Source organism: Chionomys nivalis, chromosome 4, assembly GCF_950005125.1.
Source record: "Chionomys nivalis chromosome 4, mChiNiv1.1, whole genome shotgun sequence".
Classification (NCBI taxonomy): domain Eukaryota; kingdom Metazoa; phylum Chordata; class Mammalia; order Rodentia; family Cricetidae; genus Chionomys; species Chionomys nivalis.
Genome location: NC_080089.1, coordinates 20,960,132 through 20,981,251, shown reverse-complemented (window position 1 = coordinate 20,981,251; position 21,120 = coordinate 20,960,132). Strand labels below are relative to the sequence as shown.

General features: G+C 48.4%; 1 protein-coding gene across 15 annotated transcripts in view; it reads right to left on the bottom strand.

Annotated features, from left to right (window-relative positions):
- The window catches only part of Dnm2 (dynamin 2), a 91,955-nt gene that overhangs the window by 18,516 nt on the left and 52,319 nt on the right, over positions 1-21,120 (bottom strand). For 5 of the 15 annotated variants that reach the window (XM_057767888.1, XM_057767890.1, XM_057767884.1 and 2 more), the window contains exons 6-13: positions 18,999-19,159; positions 17,096-17,238; positions 14,150-14,285; positions 12,307-12,374; positions 10,144-10,282; positions 9,226-9,312; positions 4,477-4,547; positions 392-443 (exon numbers count right to left, since the gene is read on the bottom strand). In XM_057767888.1, coding sequence (XP_057623871.1) covers positions 392-443; positions 4,477-4,547; positions 9,226-9,312; positions 10,144-10,282; positions 12,307-12,374; positions 14,150-14,285; positions 17,096-17,238; positions 18,999-19,159 — 857 coding nt within the window. Of the gene's footprint in view, positions 1-391; positions 444-3,341; positions 3,372-4,476; positions 4,548-9,225; positions 9,313-10,143; positions 10,283-11,636; positions 11,776-12,306; positions 12,375-14,149; positions 14,286-17,095; positions 17,239-18,998; positions 19,160-21,120 lie in introns of all 15 variants that reach the window. The other 10 variants (XM_057767887.1, XM_057767889.1, XM_057767881.1 and 7 more) reach the window with 3 other exon arrangements.

Genomic DNA, 21,120 nt, shown 5'->3' with positions numbered 1-21,120 from the left:
GGAAACTTGGGGGTTTCCAGGTATGGACCAAACCACCTCCATCTTTCCTGAGCTGCCTGTGGCATGTTCCACGGCTTCTACCTACCTGATTTGTTCCTGGGGCCAAGAGTTAGGAAACACAATCTGCTTGCATACTTCTTGGGGTGACTGCTACACATTCTCCTACTTTGAGGGTCAACTCTAACTTTTACCTTAGATGTCAGATGAAGCCTCTGGGTGTTGGAATTTGGTCTCTAAGCCCTGTGGGAGCGATAGCCCTAACAGCTGTGTGGACCACAGGCTGAGAGAGTGAGTGGCCACTCAAGTGTCAGTTCCCGTATCAAGTGCTATGATGGGGGTTCAGTGTGTTTCTGTCCCCAGAAGGGAATGACGGCTGAGGCAGGGGAGCTACCTGATTGGGTATGGCCCTCTTCTTGTTCAGCTGTGTGCTCCTCTGCTGGGCACTGTAACAGAAACAGAAGGCATGTTCGGATGAGATGCAGGAGGAGGCAAACAGAGACCCCAGTAGCCCAGGCTGGGGTGTTTTCCCTAGGAGCACACTGACCCACTAAAGCTAGAGGCAAGGACATGGCCCCTATATGCAGAGGACACCTAGAGTACATGAAACAAAAATAATGTATTTGCCTAACCCTAGCTTCTAGAACCTTCTCACGGCCACTCTAGAAGCACCAGCTATTTCCCACAAGTCACTGGGAAGTTAAAGCTTCAAAGAGAAGGTGTGAGATGCAGGGGAAATGGGACAGGGAGCTGGCTCCGAGGAACCTGAGCACAACATACCATGTTCTCTTCCCACCCAAGTCTACATCAGTCTGGAAATGGCTCTCATGATAAACCCTGACTTTGGGGTTCACACTGGCCAAAGAGGCTGGCTAGAAGGGCCTGACTCAAGCCAGAGACATAGAGGAGGTCTCTGCATGCTTTCTCATCAATAGTCACACTCTCCACCCTCACTTTTTAAAGGGGATTACAGCAGACCAAACGCAAGACCTCATATATGCTGGGTTAGCTCTCCCTCATGGATCCGCAGCAATTCTAGCTCCCTTTTCCTCTCTCTTCCTCCGGCCCCCCCCTTACAGGGTCTCACTAAGTAACCCTGGCTGTCCTGAATCTCACTATGTAGACCAGGTTGGCCAGTAACTGATTGAGATCTGCCTGCCTCAGCCTCCCAAGTGCTGGGATTGTGCACTATCAGGCTTATGATCTGTCTTGAGATAGGGCCTCGAGTAGCCCAGGCTGGCCTCAAACCCCACACATAGCCTAGGATGACCCTGACTCCTGATCCTCTTGCCTTTATCAATCTAGTGCCTCTATACCTGTTTTGGTTTTTTTTAAAGATTTATTTATTAATTATGTATACAGCATTCTGTCTGCATGGATGTCTGCAGGTCAGAAGAGGGCACCAGATCTCATTACAGATGGTTGTGAGCCACCATGTGGTTGCTGGGAATTGAACTCAGGACCTTTGGAAGAGCAGCCAGTGCTCTTAACCACTGAGCCATCTATCCAGCCCCACTCTACACTTGTTTATGAGGGGCCGGGGATGGAACACAGGTCTTTGTGTATGTCAGGTAAGCACTCTGCACCCAGTCCCTCTAGGCAGGCTCTTCTAGTTCCCTCTCCATACTGGCTTTCATTGTATAACCACCTGAGAACAACTGTGTCCTGTCACTTCTCTGTAGTATTTTCTCCAAAAACAAAACAAAACAAAACAACAACAACAAAAAATAAAAACAAAGAAAGAAAGAAAAAAAATAAAGATCCTGGGCAGAGATGGCACACACCTTTAATCCCAGCACTCAGGAGGCAGAGACTGGTGGTTCTCTGTGAGTTCAAGGACAGCCCAGTCTACAGAGTGAGTTCCAGGACTGTTACACAGAAAAACACTGTCTCGAAAAACAAACAACAACAAAAATAACTCCCCCAAACAAAAAAAGATGTGTGTGTGTGTGTACCACATATGTGCAGGTGCCCCTGCAGGCAGAAGCCAGAGGCATTGATTGGATCCCCTGGAGCTGAGGTTGCAGGTGGTTGTGAGCCACCTGAAGTGGGCTCTGGGAAGAGCCCAGGTCCTCTGTAGAAGCAGTCAGTGCTCTTGACCACTGTGTCCTGTCTCCAGCCTCATCTTACAGCTCTAGCTGTAAGACTGCAGAAGGTACCAACAGCAACATGGCTTGCTTCACTCCCCGCTGGCTGCTCTGAGACTGCCTACAGTGCAGGCCAGCCGAGTCTCAAGCGGCAGTTAAGGGAATGCAGGCTAGCAACCCCAGCAAGTGGGAAGCTAAGGTGGGCAGAGCACGAATCTGAGCCTAGCCAGGGTTACCTAATGAGGTCAGGTGGCCTACACTGGGAGCCTGGAACCCACAACAAAGTTTTCAGGCAGCTGCTGGACAGGGTGAGTGCATTTGGAGGAGATGGGCTCCTTATTCTAGACTGTTAAGGACTGGAAAACTAAGAACTGACGTAGAATCCCACCCAGTGCTCATCCTAACACTATCACAACAGGACTTGCTTCATTTTAAAACTTTTCTTAATTTTCTGGGGAGACACGTCATTGTGAATGTGGAGCTCTAACTAGTCACGTGGTTTGTACACCACGCACTTTTATCTGCTAAGCCATCTTATTGGCCCTAATTTTTTTTTTTTTTTTTTTTTTTTTAAGGGAAGGTCTCTTATGGTCCTGGCTGGCTTCTAACTCAGATATATAGCAAAGGTGACTCTGAGCTGATCACCCTGTCTCTTGTGGTGGGATGATAGGTGTGTGCTATCATGTCCCTTTGATCTGGTGCTGGACTGGCTGCACGCTAAGCAAGTGCTCTACCAAGCAGGCCACATTAGCAGCCCTCAGGGCTTTTCTTCAAGGTCTAGGACGTGAAACAAAGGAAGGAGGTGGGACATCTCACACAAAGGAAGAAGTAAGCCATCACTCACAGCAAGACTGTGTGATGACAAGGACTCTGATGTAACACATCTAATTGTATTGTGGCTCCCTTAAATAGCAGCAAAGATGGTGACACCCTTCCCTGGCCCTAATCAGAGACTTCAGGTATCATTGCAAGTAATCTAAATTCTTCTCCTCAGCCTACTTCCTCGGAAGGGTCTCTCCAGGTCCCTCATGCTTTTTGTTGCATCCACTCACTCCCTAATCTGTGTGCCCTATAGGGACAGTCACTTTGGGTCTTACCCATTGTCCTCTTCACAGACCTGGGTGGGGCCCTGGCTCAAAGAGTGGCTCTGCTGTAATCCAGGGGCTCCTGGAACATCCCCAACAAGCTTGAGGCCTCCCAGGGAGTGCACCCCAGGTCACACAGCAGGGAAAAAGGCACACAGCAGGCAATACCCACCCTGTGACCAGCTCCTCAGTATAGTAACAGCTGGGTAAGTGGGAAGGCCCCGGAATCCAGAGAAAGAAGTGAAGAGGTCAAAGGAAAAACAGGAGAGATTGTGAGAAGGAACTGTGGATGAAGTGTGAGAAGTAGAGACATCAAGGTGAGGAAACCGGCAGCAACCAATCAGTGGGGCACTTGCTGTCCATGCACAGCTGGGAGAACAAGATTTAAAGAGGCTGCACCCCCAGCACATGGTGCAACCCACACCAGGGAAGAAATGGCCCAGCTAGGGCCCTGGGCTATATGTCATTCCTTCACTCACTTCACTCAGCTGCCCGTGCCCCGCCCACAACAGCTGTTTCATCAACTCTGCCTGGAGCACCAACCTAGAAGGCTCTCCCTGTCAAGAGGTCTCCAGAACCCTAAAGTCAGGCCCCACAGCCACCCTCTGGACTTCCAGGAGTCCTGAGCATACTGCCCTTGTCTGTCTCTGCACAGGAAATCCCTGTGGGCAGGCAGGAGGACCTGGCTGGGCCTGGAATAAAAGTACACCAGTAGTGCACAGACAGACACAGGGAGATGGTTTTTGCTGTGTGCTGGTGTCTTATTAACCACAGTGAAGAGAAGCCGATGACCCACCAGAACACCCCCAGTGGCATTCAAGTCTGCCACCTGGTGCAGTGGTAATGGTTGACCCAGGGTCAATACGCCAGATACCACGCCTGGTTACGTGGTCTATCCCGCCATGTGCATGCTAGGCAAGTGTGCTAACAATGGAGACAAATTACCAGCCCAAGGTTCTGGTTTTAAATCTACAGTATGTATGTGGAAAGCAGAGTGTGTGAGGTGCTCTGAATACGGAAAGGCAAGGAGTTGGGTGTGTATTGGCCAATGAAAGGTTCTGAGAAGTCTTGCAGGGGTGTGAACCTGGCTGGCTGCCCCCTTCCCTAAGAATGAGCACAGAACCCCCACTTTGACCCTGAGATATCCACAGGTAGACTGCTGGGTGAAGACACTGTGACAGAAGTCATGATTAGGCCCCAAAAGTTTTAAGACACTCTCAAATGACTCTGCACTTTGCCCAGCATTCCCACCAGCTAGGCAGACACTCTGGTGCCGCCCCTGTGTCATTGGCTGTGTAAGTACATACTTGGCAAATCCAATGAAGTCTTCATGGTTCGTGTTGATGTAGGACTGCTCAATGTCAATCAGAAGAAGAATCTAGAGGGAAGCAGCGGTGGCTGTGAGTATAGAGTACAGAACAGCAAAGAAGGCAGCACGCACGCGCGCACACACACACACACACACACAAATGCACACATGCAAGCGCGCACACACACCAGCAGAGGGCAGCAGGCACACTTGCTGCATTCCCACAGCCCTTTTAGGCAAGAGCTCAGTAGGAAGGCTGGATCACCAGGACAAGGGTGGGAAGAGCCCCACAGGAAGACTGGGCTAAGGGGACAGTATCTGGTAGCCCAATGTGGTGGTCATGGGTACAGTCTGATCACAAGAACTGATATCTACCTTTGGCCCCAGACTGGGGCCTAATGTTACTAAATTATGGAAGTGGATTGGGTTCATTTTCTTCTTTCTTTTTCTCTTCTTTTGCTATTGCGGGGGTTGGAGTCAGGACCTTCCTTACACATATGCTAGACGAGCACTCTACCAGCTTCCAATCACAATGCACTATGACTTCAGACTCGCCTTTGATCTCATCAGTGCTACTTTCAAATGGAAAAGTGCATGCTTGCTTGCAGCACACCTTCATGGCAATATGTATATATTATATTGAACAAGAAATGGCGTGGACTGCACGGTGACCACTGCTGCTGGGCAAAGTTCCAGAATTTCCACATTGCAGACCACCCTTCTCCGCATCTTTTACTTTCACTTTCTTTTTTGGGGTTTTTTGAGACAGGGTTTCTCTTGTGTGATAGCCCTAGCTGTCCTGAAAATAGCTTTTGTTTGTTTTTGTTTTGTTTTTCGAGACAGGGTTTCTCTGTGGCTTTGGAGCCTGTCCTGGAACTAGCTCTTGTAGACCAGGCTGGTCTCGAACTCACAGAGATCCGCCTGCCTGTCTCCCATTAAAGGCGTGCGCCACCACCGCGTGGCTCCACTCTCACTTTCAATGGTTCTCAATGTTAATGCGTTTCCCTTCAGGAGATCTTGTGCAGGCTTTAGTAAAGGATAAAAAGATGTATGTACAATGGTAACCTCTCTATAAACAAAATAATACTTACCAAGAATTCCATTGTGCCCTCCTAATTAATTTCACCAAGAATAGCAATGTTAGAGATTTACCAGACAAAGCTGATCCCAAGGATAAAATTCCTACAGTCCAGATCCAGAGCCCATGAAGAGCAAGAATTCAGTTAGTAAGTATAGAGAACTCAGGATGGTATGGTATGATGGGAAAAGAGGAAGACAGCAGGATTGTCCCTTTTGGGAGCATTATGAGGGGAGCAAGCCCACACAGTAAGATTAAAAAATTGTAGAACAGTGTCTGGTCCCCAGAAGAAGTCCTTTTCCTAAGGTCAGTCATTTGGATAAGGGTCTCCATTGTGGGAAGCAGTGTTTCTGCTTCCTAAAGCAGTGATTTTCTTTATCTCTGGCAAAAGGAACATATGACCCTTTCATTAACATGTGACTGGCGCCAATGTCAATGCTAGATTTCTTAATCCCAGATCTCAAGCCACACCTTAGCTCACATGCCCCCATAGGGTATATAATACTGTGCTTTTTTTCCCCTCCCAATTAAAAGCTGTTGGTAGCCATCTCAATTCATCCTTAGGCCATGTCCGTCCTGTGTCAGCCCCCACCACAGCCTACCTACTCCATACATCTCCTCTGGGTCTTCAACTCCCACCCAAAGCAGTTCTTTGGCAAAAACCAAACATTCTGAATTTAAGCCAGCCAGGGTAATGCGTTACTCTGCTTTCTTTCTTCTTTCTTCTTTCTTTCTCTCCCTCCCTCCTTTCTTTCTCTCTTTTTTGGTTTTTGAGACAAGGTTTCCCTGAATAGCTGTGGCTGTCCTAGAACTCACTCTGTAGACCAGGCTATCCTTGAACTCAGAGATTCAGAGAGCCACCTGCCTCTGCATCCCAAGTGCTGGGATTAAAAAATGTGCATCAGCACATCTGGCTCATGTGTAGCTCTGTTTTCAACACACTCACATAAAGTTAATGGTAAGGCTGGGGGCTGGGGGCTGCTGAGTGGATACAAGCATTTGCTGCTTCTCTAGAGAACCCAGGTTCAATACCCAACACCCACAAGGTGGCTCACAATTGTCTATAACTCCAGTTCCAGGGGATCTGATGCCCTCTTCTAGCCTCCACAGGCACCTGACAGGCAACTGGTACACTTAACATGTAGACAAAATATTCATTCCCATCAAAAAAAAAAAAAAAAAAAAGATGGCCTGGGGCTATGGTTCAGTGGTAGGTAGAGCACTTGCCTGGCATGAGGACAGACCCCAGCACCACGCGTACTAAACCCAATCACATTTGCAGGAGCCCCTGCTTGTGTACGTGCACCACCCACACCTGGGAAGGCTGCATTCTCAAATCTTCAGACAGTTCACTGCCAAACCAATTACAGCCCTGTGTGGGGGATGCTCCTGGTCCTAGTTTGCACAGGCTGAGGTTGTTCCATGGACATCACTGGCTCAGGAAGCTTTCCACCCTAGTTTCTATTAAGAATAGCCAGGCTGTCTGGGGAGAGAGACTCTAGTTCCCCCAAAGGTTACCTCTATGTCCTCACTGATAAGCAAGACAAAATACACAGAGCTGGGAGGCTGTTGGGGAGGGCTGGGTGTTGTGCACAGAGTCCTTGGAGCTGGCTCTATAAGGCCTGCATGTTGTCATCGCACAGCTCAGTGTCCACAGAGGGATACCAGGGCTGTGTGCACTGGACAGACAGCAGCAGCCTAGAAGTGCTCATGCTTCTGGTGGTGTATTATTTTGACTTTCTGCTTGTTTTCTTTGGAGACAGGGTCTCATGGAGCCTAAGATGTCTAACTCACCATGACAAGACAAGACAGACCTTCAATTTCTGATCCTCCTGCCTCTACCTCCTGAGCAATCTCACATGCACCGTCATGTGGTGCTGTGAGGTGATTCATGAGGTGCTGGGGATGGGTTGTGGAATAATCATTTTGTACGCTGTGAAGATGTGTCACTTGGATTGGTTTAATAAAAAGCCACCAATAGCTAGGCAGGATTTTCCCAGAGATGACGCTGGGAAGAAGGGCAGAGACAGAAAGAGTCACGAGCCAGAAACAGGACAGCAGCATGGGCAGTACAGAGTAAAAGTAATACAGTAATATGAGGTAGAAAGTAAATGAATAGAAATGGATTAATTTAAGCCTAAGCTAAATTATTAAATCATTAAGCCGAGCTTTCATAATGAGTAAGTCTTCATGCTGTGATTAGGAGCTGGAGGAGGACAGAAAACCTGCTTACAGCCCAGGGCTTTGTGAATGCTGGACAGGTTGCCCTTGTGTTGTTTCAGGACGTTTTCACTGTGTAATGTAGTCTGTCCAGCCCTGAACTCTTGACTGTCCTGCTTCAGACTCTCTACTGTAACGACGGGTATCTGCACTAAACCCACATCTCCCGGGCCACAGAAGCTAATCTAAGAGCCCCCGTGCTAAATGAAGATTTAAGGACAATTCTTTGGATCAATGGTGAAGGTGCTGCAGGGACAATCTCACCAGAGTAATAAGCAGACACAATATGGATACCTGTACTAGTTTAAGCACCTGTAACAAGGCCCCATAATTATATTTATATGCATGAGACCAGCATGTATTGTCTGTCTGTTTACCAAGTGCATGCCTGGGGCTTGCTACATCAGAAATAGGTATTAGACCTCTGGAACTGGAGTCATTGATGGTTTTGAGCCAACATGTGGGTGCTGGGAACAAAATCTGGGTCCGTCTGACCATGTAACCACTGAGGCATCTCTCCAGCCCTGCACCTGAAGGATCAATGACAGCCTAGGGTATGGAAAGGGACAGCAGAGATTCTGCTGCAGAGGGGCAGCAAGTCTGCAGGTCTACTTTCCTCCAGAGAGTTCTAGTCATCTTCTGGTAGTCAAGGGAAGCCCCAAAAGTGTGTAGTATATTCACCATAGAAAATAACCCCAACAATGGAGAAAGTCAACCATGGCCACCACAGACAACACATGGACCTTACACATTGGATCCGAGTTGGAAATCAGAGTCCCATGGTGTCTCCCCAAAGCACTGTGGGAAAAGACCCTGGCAAACAAGAAACCACCTTGGTCTTTAAAAAAATGAACAAAGATTTAGTCGCATCACAGAGCAATCTAATCTGTAGCTGGACAAAGACATGAACATCACCTGAACAATCACGGTGGGAGACGGCTCAGTATGTGATGGGCTGCCAGGATACAGGCTGGGCATGGGGATGGTGGAGACTGATGGCTCTTTTTTAGGTGGGAGTGTGGGACACAAAATCTCGTGCAGCCCAGACTGGTGAGCTTGAACTCAGTGTGAGTTTCTGATCCTCCTGCCTCCAGCTCCCAAGTGGTAGGATGACAACCATGCACAATCACAACCTGCTTACAGGGTGCTAGGCAAGTGCTACACCACAGAGTCATGGTTCAGGCCTTGGAATGCATCTTTGGGGCTGGTAAGATGGTTCAGCAAGTGAAGAGGCTTGCCTTTTAAATCTGGTGACCTACATTTGACCCCCCCAAACTTCTACATAAAGAGAGAAGGAGCCCAACTTCTTGGAGATGTCCTCTGGCCTCCACATGCATGCTGTGGAAAACTCATTTGAAATGAATAATTATAATAAAAAAACAACCTCACAGAACTATTTTCCAACACGTGAACAGATGAGGAAAAGGAAAGAGTAAATTGGTACATTACCTGGTCCTTGGTTCTCCCCTCTCGCTCCCTGATATAGGTGGTGACAATTCGCTCTGTCTCCTCTCGCAACCGGGGGTAGGAACTGAGCTGGGGGACAAGTAGAAGGGCTGAGTTGGCAAGGTCTTCATGGCCAGGCCAGAGAGAAACAAACCGAGTGCAAAGATGAAACAGGGAAAGAAATGAGGGGCCACCAGGTCCCCACTTTGCTCTTGTCTCCCAGCTTCTCAGCTGAGAGACAAGGGCAGGCCAGTCAGGGGCAAGTGGAGTGGAAGAGGGGAGAGGGTGGCAGTGCATGCTGAGAGCCGCTTTGCAAAGCCAGCAAATGGAGGTGAAAAGTGGCAGAGAAATGAGTGACATGCTTTTGTCACCCAGAGGTGCCAGACATCCCCCTCCCGCCCAGCATTAAGTGCAGGCAGGACAAACTGATGGCCCTCACTGAGCATTCAAATGAGCATGGTGCCCTGCTCCAGGATAACAGAGACAACATCTGGGCCATCGAGCTCAGGGAACCCTTTGCTGGAAACTGTCCCCTGATCACTATGAATTTGGCACCCATATGGGCAACCCTCAAACCCCCTTCTGGGATAGTGAATGATCTGAGCCACGCGTGTGAGGAAGCCACATCTTCCCCAGTTGGTGAGAGATGCTGCTAATGCACCATAAGGCAGGAACATGCAGGTGTTCATGTTAGGGCAAGCGGATGGGACCTAGGAATAGGAACTGCTTCACAAATGGGACTGTGCTTGGACATGCCAAAGGTAACTCCATTGGACCCCAGAACTGAAAAGGTGGGGCTGGTGACAAGTGTGCCTAGCAGGGGTTCCCTCCAGCAGGACTGTCCAGATGCTCAGGGCTGATGCCAGTGAAGAAATGATGAGGTGGGAACTGATGAGGGACAGGAGGAGCAAGGCCTGTTACCTTCTCAGCACACTTTTTAATGACCGTGGCTAGCTCCGACACCACCAGGTCAACACACTTCAAACTCGGCTCTTTGAGTTTTACAAGCTGTTTTTTCACGATGGCTTCAAAGGCCATGTCGGGGGTGAAGAGCCCCGTCCTGGGTCATGCGGAGAAGGGCGGGACGAGGTTGAGAGACACCCAGGGGTAGTGCAGGCCACACGCACAAATGCACACATAGGACAAGAGATGGAGAGAGAGAGAGAGAAGAAACAAGAATGAGCCAGTTAGTGCATGCGCAGAAAAGCCTACACCCATGTATGTCTTGGAAGCTGCTTGGAATCAACAAGGCCTGGGAGAGCAGAGGGCTGGTCTACAGGACACTATCATCATAGGGACAGAGGTATGTGAGCACATCTCAAATGTCACATCTGTGACAGTGGCTCCTAGGATGACAGCAGCCACTCTAGGTTCTGGTTTTTCAAACAGTCCCACGCAGCACATGCTAACCTCCAACTTGCCATACGATTAAGGATGACCTTAAACTTTGGATCTTCCTACTTCCAACTCCTGAGTACTAGGATCACAGATATGAGCCACCATATCTAGTCTATGTGATGCTAAGGATGAAACCCTGAGCTTCGTGCACGCCAGGCAAGCACTCTACAAACTCACCCTACCCCTTGCCTGGCTTTTTTGTTTGTTTGTTTGTTTTTTCCTTTTACTCTGTTTTCCAACTGGAGAAGCTGAGGAAGTACATGGGGACTTTGCTCCAGTAGAACAGGCAGCTCAAGCAGAAATTCTTTGCCATTTCAGAGAGCTGGGGATATTGATCCTGTAAGCAGATGCCCTCTCTTCCCTGCTAAGCACTTCAGCTGCTTGTCAGGAGTGTACTGTCCTGAGAACTAACCCTCTCAGAGGAGCCTGGCAGGTTGGTTGGAATGGAGACAGTTGCCCATGAAGAGTGGGATATAGGTCTTCAGGACCAGGTAGACTGAGCATAGATTTACCTGGGAGGGGTGGAGATGAAACAAAGACACCACAGGGCACAGCAAAAGCTGGCAGGGCCACTGAGGAGCCAAAGTAGCTTTGTGAAGCTGGGCACTGAGCTCTCATTACACCATCAGTTTTGTGTTCTTTCCAGTGCCAGGGGGACAAAGAAGTGACTCGTTCCAGAGAAGCCAGGCATTTGTCATTTGTCAAGGGGGGCATCAGGGGAATTTCAGGGGTCTTGGCCTCCAAAGCTCAAGCAGAAAGCCCCGATCTGCTTCCCTAGCAAGCAGCAAAGCAATACAGCCAGATGATACCCCCATTCCACCAGTTGCATGCTGGGCTTGGTATCAGGGTCCCAGGAGGCCTGTTACCCTCTAGCTGGTACTCAGAAGCCCAGTGTTCCCCCACCCCCTCCTGAGTGGGTCCAGACTGACACATTCCCATCCCTTCAGAATTCTTGGAAATGAGGTAACCTGGGGCCTGATACCAAGCCTGCGGCCCCATGTCCGCGGGTGCGGTACCTTGCTGGTGCATTGCCTAACTGTACTGATAAGCTCCTGGATAACCAGGTCCACGCATTTCAGACAGGGCTCTTTCAGCTTGACCACCTGCTTTTTCACAATGGCCTCGAATGCCAAGTCCGGCGTGAAGAGCCCAGTTCTAAAAAGGTCCGGACCCAGTGGGGAAGCAGGGAAAGATAAGTCAGAGAGAAACAAGGGCAGTCAGCCACTTTCTAAGCATGGCTAGGTCCCTGATGAGGAAGGCCATTCCATCAAAGCTGGTTGGGATGACCGAGAGTCCCTGATTAGGGAGCCCTCATAGTAACTCAAGAATCTTGAGATGCGAGAGAACTGGGTACACTTTATTGATTGTAATTAAGGATGGGACACTAAGAGGCTCACAAGGGACCCATGATCAAACAAGATTCCGGTTCCCATGAACACAACTCAATTCTGTTCCCACCCAGCCTCTCATCACTACAGATTTCATCCAGAGGACAAAGTAGCTAAGAGACCCAGAATGGTCATACAGAGCCAACACATATACTCTCTCTGTCCTTGGAGACCAAGATGTTTAAATAGTGCTGAAAACTACCCATGTTGTCAAGGCCTCACTACCAGAGACTCAGAAGGTTGCAGGGCCCACATGGGTTGAGGGGAGGAGAACATGGGGACTTCCCATGTAACTTGCCTGACTCCATGGATGTTCTTAATAGCATAGCTGATCTCTCGTCGTAGATCTTTCTCATCAAACTCCATCTGAGAGAAAACAAGCAAATACATAGAATGAATTCCCAGGGTCACACCAAGCATACGTAGATTCTGGGACAATTTGTTCTATTTATGACTATACTTCACAAAGATGACCTAGCAGCTCAATATTAAAAACAACTGAAGGTCATAGAAATGGCTCAGTAAGTAAGGGTGCCTGCCACTAAGCCAGATGATCTGAGTGCACCCCCAGAATCCATATAGTGGAAGACCCAATGTCTGAAAGTTGTTCTCTGACCTCCACACACTAAGTAAATAGATACAATATCTTACACACACACACACACACACACACACACACACACACACACACCGGGTGTATTGGGCTGCAGAGATGGCTCAGCACTCACTGGCTGCTTTTGCAAAGGACCAGCACCCACATAGTGACTTACAACTATCCATAACTCCAGTTTCATGGGATTCGGGGCCCTCTTCTGGCTTCTATGGGCTATTACATATGTACATGGTATACTTGCGCACATCAGGAAAAACACTCATAAACAAAAGAAAGTCTTTCCAGTCAGCAGGCTTAGTCTGCTGGTTAAGTTCTAGGCTGGTGAGAGATCCTGTCTCAGGAAAAGTATGGCTGGACCAGAACTATAACTCCGTGAGTATTGGCCACAGTTGCATTAACCCCAAATACAGAATAAACTAGATGTGGTAATACATGCCTTTACTCCTAGCACAGGAGGATCAGAAGGTCATGACTCACTACACAGACTTTGAGGTCAACTTAGGCTACAATGAGACCTAGTATTAAATAACAAGAGTGATAGCCAGGCAGTGGTGACACACCTTTAATCCCAGCATTCAAGAGGCAGAGGCAGGCGAATCTCTGTGAGTTTGAGGCCAACCTAGTCTACAGAGCGAGTTCCAGGACTCCAAAGCTACAGAGAAACCTCCCCGCCAAAAAAAGTGATAGCTGGGATGTGTGTGGAGGGGTGGCAATGCACACCTTTAATCCCAGCACTTGGTAGGGCAAAGCAGGCAAATCTCTGAAATTGAAGTCAGCCTGGTCTACAGATCAAGTTCCAGGACAGCCAGGGCTACACAGAGAAACCCTTTCTTGGAAAAACAAACAAGCAAGTGAGTGGCAACTGAAAAATAACCCTGGAGGCTGTTCTCTGACCTCCATACTGGCACATGTGTACCTCTGTATGTGAGACAGTCACTGCCTCAAAGGAAAAGGACACAAATGAATAGTGTGCTTTCCTTTTTTTTTGTTTTGAGACAGGATCTCTCCTGGTTGTCCTGCCTCTGCCTCCCAAGCTCCGGGATTCCTGGCCTTTTTGTTTTGATTTTGTTTCAGGTTTTGAGAGCAGGCCTCACACTCACTCTCGGCATAGCGGTTACCCGCTGTATGAGAGCGTGTGTAGGAGGGTCTGAATTTCACAAAGTATGTGTGGGGCCAGAGAAAACCTCGCAGGAGTTGGTTCTGTTTCCGCCTGGACATCAAACTCAGGTCATCAGGTTGAGCAGAAGGTGCCTTTACCTGCTGAGCCATCTTGTTGGCCACCATGGATCCTTTTCCCCTCATCGGAGTAAGAAACATGAACTTCCCTACTGTTCTGCCAAGAGCGTCTAAGCTGTGAGATCTTAGAAGACAGAGACCATGGGGAAACGTCTTTCAGGCCATGTTTACTGACAGCAGCCTTTAGCATGATGCAGAGCTTGTGACATTTTGGTTTGGAAGAACGTTTAAGGCCAAGATGGAGACCAAACACGTCTGGATGTCTGATGCACGCTCCAGGCTGAACACTCACCTTTACCAGCTCAAAGGGAAAGCGCTCATGAAAGATGCGATTGATTCGGGCCCCCCCAGACAGCTCCAGTGTATCCACTTGATCTCCAGAGCCCTCGATTCGCTTCTCAAAGTCCACTCCAAACTGCTGGACCATCCTTCAAGGAAAGAAAAACCAAAAGGTCAAGATGAAAGTTTCTGCACAGCCCTGCAATTACATGAGTCGTGTAGCAGACTGCTTCTTAAGTTACATGTATTATTGGGGGGAGGCATGCCACAGTGTATGAGCGGAATCAGAGAGTACTGTGGGAGTCAGTACTCTGCTTCCACATGTGAGTCTAGGGGATAGATGTCAGGGTATCAGTCTTGGCAGCAAGCATATTTACCCCCTGAGCCAACCTGTCAGTCTTGTGGCCAATTTTCTTGTCTTTCACGTTTTGTTGTTTTTGAATACAAGATCTTGCTGTGTAAGCCCAGCTGGCCTTGAAGTAAAGACCTTTCTGCCCAGACCTCCACAGTGCTAGTGTTATAGGTGTATGTATGCCGCCATGTTTGGCTATTTTTTTTTTTTATTTTAAATACAACTGTTTAGTCAGGTGGTGGTAGCTTACTCCTTTAATCCCAGCACCCTGGAGGCAGAGGTAGGCGGATCTCTGTGAGTTCAAGGCCAGCCTGGTCAGTCTACAAGAGCTAGTTCCAGGACAGGCTCCAAAGCTACAGAGAAACTATGTCCTGAAAAACCAAAAGCAAATAAATAGATAGACAGACAGAGAGATAGACAAATAAATAATGTATGTGACTGTTTAACAGCCAATGCATACATGGTTCTTTTTCTTTAAGATTTACTTATTTATTATGTATAGTGTTCTGTCTGTATGCATGCCTATATATCAGAAAAGGGCATCAAATCCTGTTATAGGTGATTATGAGCTACCATGTGGTTGCTGGGAATTGAACTCAGGACCCCTGGAAGAGCAGCCAGTGCTCTTAACGACTAAATCATCTCTCCAGCCCAAATGTACATGTCTCTTTTAAAAAATGGTTTATTTATTTATTGGTATTTTGCCGGCATGTATGCCTGTATGACAGTGTCAGATCCCCTGGAACTTGAGTTAGACAGTTGTGAACTGCTATGTATGTGGGTGCTGGGAATTGAACCCAGGGTCTCTGGAAGAGCAGCCAGTGCTCTTTCCCACTGAGCCATCTCTCCAGCCCCACGAATGCATGTTTTTTAAAAAAACAAGTAAAACAAGCAGGCGATGGTGGCACACACCTTTAATCCCAGCATTAGGAAGTAGAGGCAGACAGATCTCTCTAAATTCAAGGCCAGTCTGGTCTACAGAGCTAGTTCCAGGACAGCTAGGGTTGTTACACAGAGAAACCCTGTCTCAAAAAAACAAAAACAAACAAATAAACAAAAACAGAAAACCCGACAAGCCCTGGACACCATCCTGGTTGTTCTCCTGGACTCTAATGGTCTGCTATTCCCAAGTTTCTAGATGGAATTCTGAGGTCACCAGCTATGCAGCCCCCCAGACAGGCCAGGGGCATCTGTAGCTTCTGCTACTTCTCTACCCGAGTTGCACAGAGCCCCACCCTGGACAGGCTACAAAAGCTTGAATAAGATGCCCTGGGAGCCTCAGGATATAGAGTAGGCCAACAGGATGACACACTGTGGAACTTGGCAACCATAAGAAGTAGTATATTGATAGTCTGTGTAATAATATATATATTTAGGGGGAATGGTAGACAGCAATATGGAATATAATTCAATGAGTAAAGGCACTTGTCATTGAGTCTCTGGGAAGTAAATGATACAAAGAAGGAACTGACTTCTCAATGTCACCCTTGGACCTCCACACTCTGGGCTATACAATGTGCACTCCCTCCAAAAAAAGGGGGGGGGTGGTAATAAAAGGGTGCATGTAATCATTTCGGATTCTGATGTCACAGATTGTTTCTAAAGCAGGACTGGCCTCAAACCCAGAGCTCAACAGCCCCTCTACCTTCAGCGTCCCAAGTGGCTAAGGCGTGTGTCAGCCACCACACTCAGTTGATCACAACATATCTGCTTGTTCTCTTGCTTCTTCTTTTAATTAGACAGGGTCTCTTGTACCACACGCATGTGCATGTGTTTCTAGTGTCTTAATAAAGCTGACCAGTGAGGAAAGATCAATCTGTCTCCCCACCCCCCAGTGCTTGCATCCCCACCCCCCAGTGCTTGCAGTACAAGTGTGTGTTAATGTGTTTGCCTTCCTACATGGATGCTGGAGACCCAAAACTCAGGTCCTTGGGTAACTTTACCCATTTAGCTACCTTTCCAGTCACTGGCTTCAAACAATTTTTATTTACATGTACATGTGTCTGAGTGAAGACAAAGTGGGCATCAGGCCCCGGGGTGCTACAGCTCAGATGGTTGTGAGCTACCATCTGGGTGCTGGGAACTGAACTCAGGCCCCTGCAGGAGTAGCAAGTACTCTGAAGAGCCACAAATGTGTGTCACAGTACACATGTGGAGGACGAACCATCAAAGTGGATTCTCTCCTTCCACCATGTTAATCCTAGGGATGGAGCTGGAGCCAGATTTTGAGGCAGCACTTTAACTTGATGATCCACCGTCTTAGCTCAGGAACTTTTGATTTATCTTCCTGCTTCCACCTCCCAAGGGCTGAGATGATGGTCTTAATAATATGCCAACTTCGATGTGTCCAACTTACATGCCACAAGCCACAGCCAACTACAGCAATGAATGCAGAACAATACAAAATGATAATTTATTAAAACAATGTGATTTTTCACCTTTTGTTGTAATGCGAGTGCATGGTTTCTAAGCATGTACCCTACAATGGCAATGTCATGTTGAAATGTCAAGAGTCTGACCCCAGTCGTGGGCAGCTTGGGACAGGGACTGAATGGAGAACAGAATGAACTGGACAGGCAATGGGGTAAGGCAGGGAGGGGTACATACTGCAGCAAGGCTTTGGTCTTGCGTGTGGGGTCATCGGGCCGGAAATTTTTGTACTCTTCTACTTCCTTCTCCAAGGACAGAAGCTGGCTCTGCAGTTTGCTGCGCAGGGTTGGCAGTGACTCCCGTATGTGGTTGGTCAGTTGCTGTAGGGGACAGGTAAGCGTCAGTCAGAACACCCAGAGCTGTGGGTGCAAGCGAACGAGAGCCACAAAACTCTAGACAAAAACATCAGGACATGGACAGAAGCTGGATGGATGGCACAAGGCACTGCAGAAAGCCCGTAGGCAGATGTTGAACAACATCCAGTGCCGTGGATGGTCCAACTGAGATCCAAAGGTATACTGAGAAGTAGTGGGGGCACAGCTGCAGGGAGATGGGAGGGAGAGGAAGGGACAGAGCAAAAGCACGTCAGAGCAGGTGGATTCCCATCAACAGAGAAGACGAGGATTCTGAAGACAAAACGCTAGAGGAGGGGAGTAGATGAGGCTCCTGCTTGTGCTGAGTTCAAGTCCTGCTGTTCTCAAGGGAAGCAACAGGCCTCAGGCAGGCTGGGTGCTCACAGCTCTAGCTTTTACAACTCTTCTTTACCTATTATTGTGGGGGTGGGAAGAGCACATGCCTGCATGGAGGTCAGAGGACAGTTTCATGGAGTCCACTGCTTTCTTCTACCTATATATGACTTTTGGGGATTGAAATCAGGTCCTTAAGTATGAGTGGCAGGTGGCTGTACCTTCGGAGCCACCTGTGGACCATAATCCTGGGCTTACAGAGAGGAGCAGGGACAACCAGCCCCACAAAACACCCTTCGATTCAAGAGGACTGGCCAGTCTACACACCTGGCTCTCAAGCAGCCCCAGGGCCTGTGGAGGGTTTTCCATCCTACCTGTCCTTCCTCACTCTGCCCAGGCCCAATGGTCCCCTACCTACAAGACACACTGCCCAATTCCTGTTCCAGTTGCTCTAAGAATGAGCTTCATTTTGCAGTGATCCCCAGCTGTAGTTAACATGGACTTTATCTGATAGCTTGTTTACTGGCTGGCACATTGGACCTTCTCAAAGGACAACTGCCCTTGTACACAGTGCCTCTGCCCCAGTCCATGCATAACTGAGGGACTTGGCTGTTATTTTTTGATTCAGGCAGACTCTCATTTATCCCAGATTATGTAGCTGAGAGATGCCCTTGGATTCCTGATCTGAGCTGAGCGCTGGGATTACAGATGCAGCATAACACTGATTTATGTGGTGCTGGAGAAGGAACCCAGGGCTTCCCACGGGCTAGGTTGGCACTATACTGCTATGCAACACTCCTAGCCCCTAACAAGTAGATTCCAGACAGGTGCTCTAGCATGGAGCCAGAGCCTAACACCCTCACTGGGGATTCTGGTCTCTGCCTCTGTCTGCACTTATTAGTTTTCTGTTTCATGACTGTGAAAAACATGACAGTCCCCGGAGACTATTCCCTTTCATACAAGGTATATGCCCTGTGCTGCAGACATGTGGCCTCACTGACTTCTACCCTAGGAAACAGAAGGGACAGCTATTCTCCCTTGGTGGGTAAGAGGAGGGAGGCATGGGAAAGCTGGGCCGCCAACTACTGCTTGCTCAGAGGCTGGGAAGGGTTTTAGATCCCAGCAGTCCACGCTGCACACCTTCCCACTTAGCTGCAGTCACCAGCCTGGACCGACTGTTACCAACCCCAAGACTGCAGTGGCCTTGAAAACAACAGCGACACTAAGATTCAAATAGTCACAACACCAGCTCATGACTTACCCAGTGCTCAACAGGCCTGCAATGAAAAGCACGCAGGGCAGGAATAAGAAGAGAGTGGCAGCCTTGTTACTTGCCAGAGCCTGAGAATGGCAGACTGCCCTACTCTACATGGAGCCTCAAACCTCAGCTGTACCTGATTCAGGGTCTTCTGTAAGTGTGGGGTACCCATTCGGTCAGCCATGTGCCGGTAGGCTGGGTGAGAAAGGAAGAACTTCCTCTCAGCTGCCAGAGCAGCCCGGATGTCCTTTTTGCCCTCGATGTCTTTCTGGCTGCGGTTGACCACACCAATGTAGCCTAGAGAGAGAAGGTCAAGGCATGCATTACACCAGGAAGGACACAGAGCTGTGCTCCCAGTGTTGACCTGGCTCGGCTCGGCCAGTAAAAGAAACAGACTGGCCCCACAAATTACTGACCGAAGAGGGCACAGGATGGTGGAGACCTCACTAGGGATAAGAAAGCAATGGAAGGTAGCTGGGGAAGGCAACTTGAAACATGGAAGGAAGTCTCCAGACTGAGCTTCAAGGATAACTGAAGGGTAGAAGGGACAGCTCAACAGGGACAGTCCTGAACAACCGTGGAAAGCCCTGGCTCCCACTCCAGCACCACGAAATAAAGACAGTTGTGCAGTTAAAAGTACTTCCCCCTTGTGCCTGGTAGTATTTGTCATTACTAAGAGCTAGAGTCATCTGGAAGAGGAACTTAACTGAGGAACTAACTCTATCAGATTGGCCTGTAGGCATTTTCTTTATTATGAGTGCTGCAGGAGTGCCCAGCTCACTGTGAGTAGTGCCACCCCTGAACTGGTGGTCCAGTATTAGAAAGCGGGCTGAAGATGGCGTGGTGGTGCACGCCTTTAATCCCAGCTCTAGGGAGGCAGAGGCAGGACCTGAGTTCATGGTAGCCTGGTCTACAGAGTAAGTTCCAGGACAACCAGGGCTGCACTATACAGAGAAACCCTGTCTCAAAAACACGCCCCTCCCCGAAAAAGAAAGTAGGCAGAGCAGGTTACAGGGGGAAAGCAAGCCAACAAGCAGGTTCCCTGTGGCCTGTGCTTCAGTTCCTGACTTAGCTTCCTTCCATGATGGGCTGCAAACTGTAAGCCAAATAAAGCCTCTCCTCTCCAAGCTGCTTCTAGCCATGGTGTCTATCACAGTAACAGAAAGCACACTAGGACACTCCTCTTCCCCAGTACCTCTGTCAGTCAGTGGCTCGTGGATGTCTCTAACTTCAGCCTGTGGCTTCCAAAAGGGCTGCACATACCCAAACTCATTGCCACAGTGAGTTTAAAAAGAAATTAAAAAGAAGCCGGGCGGTGGTGGCGCACGCCTTTAATCCCAGCACTCGGGAGACAGAAGCAGGCGGATCTCTGTGAGTTCGAGGCCAGCCTGGTCTACAAGAGCTAGTTCCAGGACAGGCACCAAAGCTACAGAGAAACCCTATCTCGAAAAACCAAAAATAAATAAATAAATAAAAATAAAGACATAAACACATTCCAAAACAAAAACACCATCAACAACAAACACCTGGAAAACAAGGTAAAGAGAAGATAGCCTATCTTTTCATCATATTAAAACCCACTACAGCCAGCACATGGCTCAGCAGTAAAATGGCTAGCTGCCAGGCCTGATGACCTGAGTTTGACCTCCCAGAATTCATGTGATAGACAGAGAATTGACTCTAAAATGTTGTCTCCTGACCTCCACACCCAAGTTGTGGCACCTCCCCGCCATAAACATCATCATGCATACCCCATAGCCATATGCAAATAATAAATGAAGTAAAACCCATGAGATTCAGGCTTGGTGGTCCATGACTGAGAAGTCTGAGGAGGAAGGTGCTAAGTTAAAGGTGGCCCTGCATTATGTCATGATAGTCACCGGGCATACAGTCCTTAAAAACAAAAATATGGGCCGGGCGGTGGTGGTGCACGCCTTTAATCCCAGCACTAGGGAGGCAGGTGGATCTCTGTGAGCTCAAGGCCAGCCTGGTCTACAGAGCTAGTTCCAGGACAGGCTCCAAAGTCACAGAGAAACCCTGTCTCGAAAAACAAAACAAACAAACAAACAAACAAACAAAAATGTCAAAAATGAAAATTAACAAAAATAAAATATACATATGCATATGTAAGTGAATAAGCCCAATGTGGCAGTACATATTAGAACCCCAGCTGAGGCTGAGGCAGGAGGCTCATGGCCAGCCCGTCTCAAACACCAACAACAAAACAAAGCACCATATATACAGTAACCCAAAAAGGA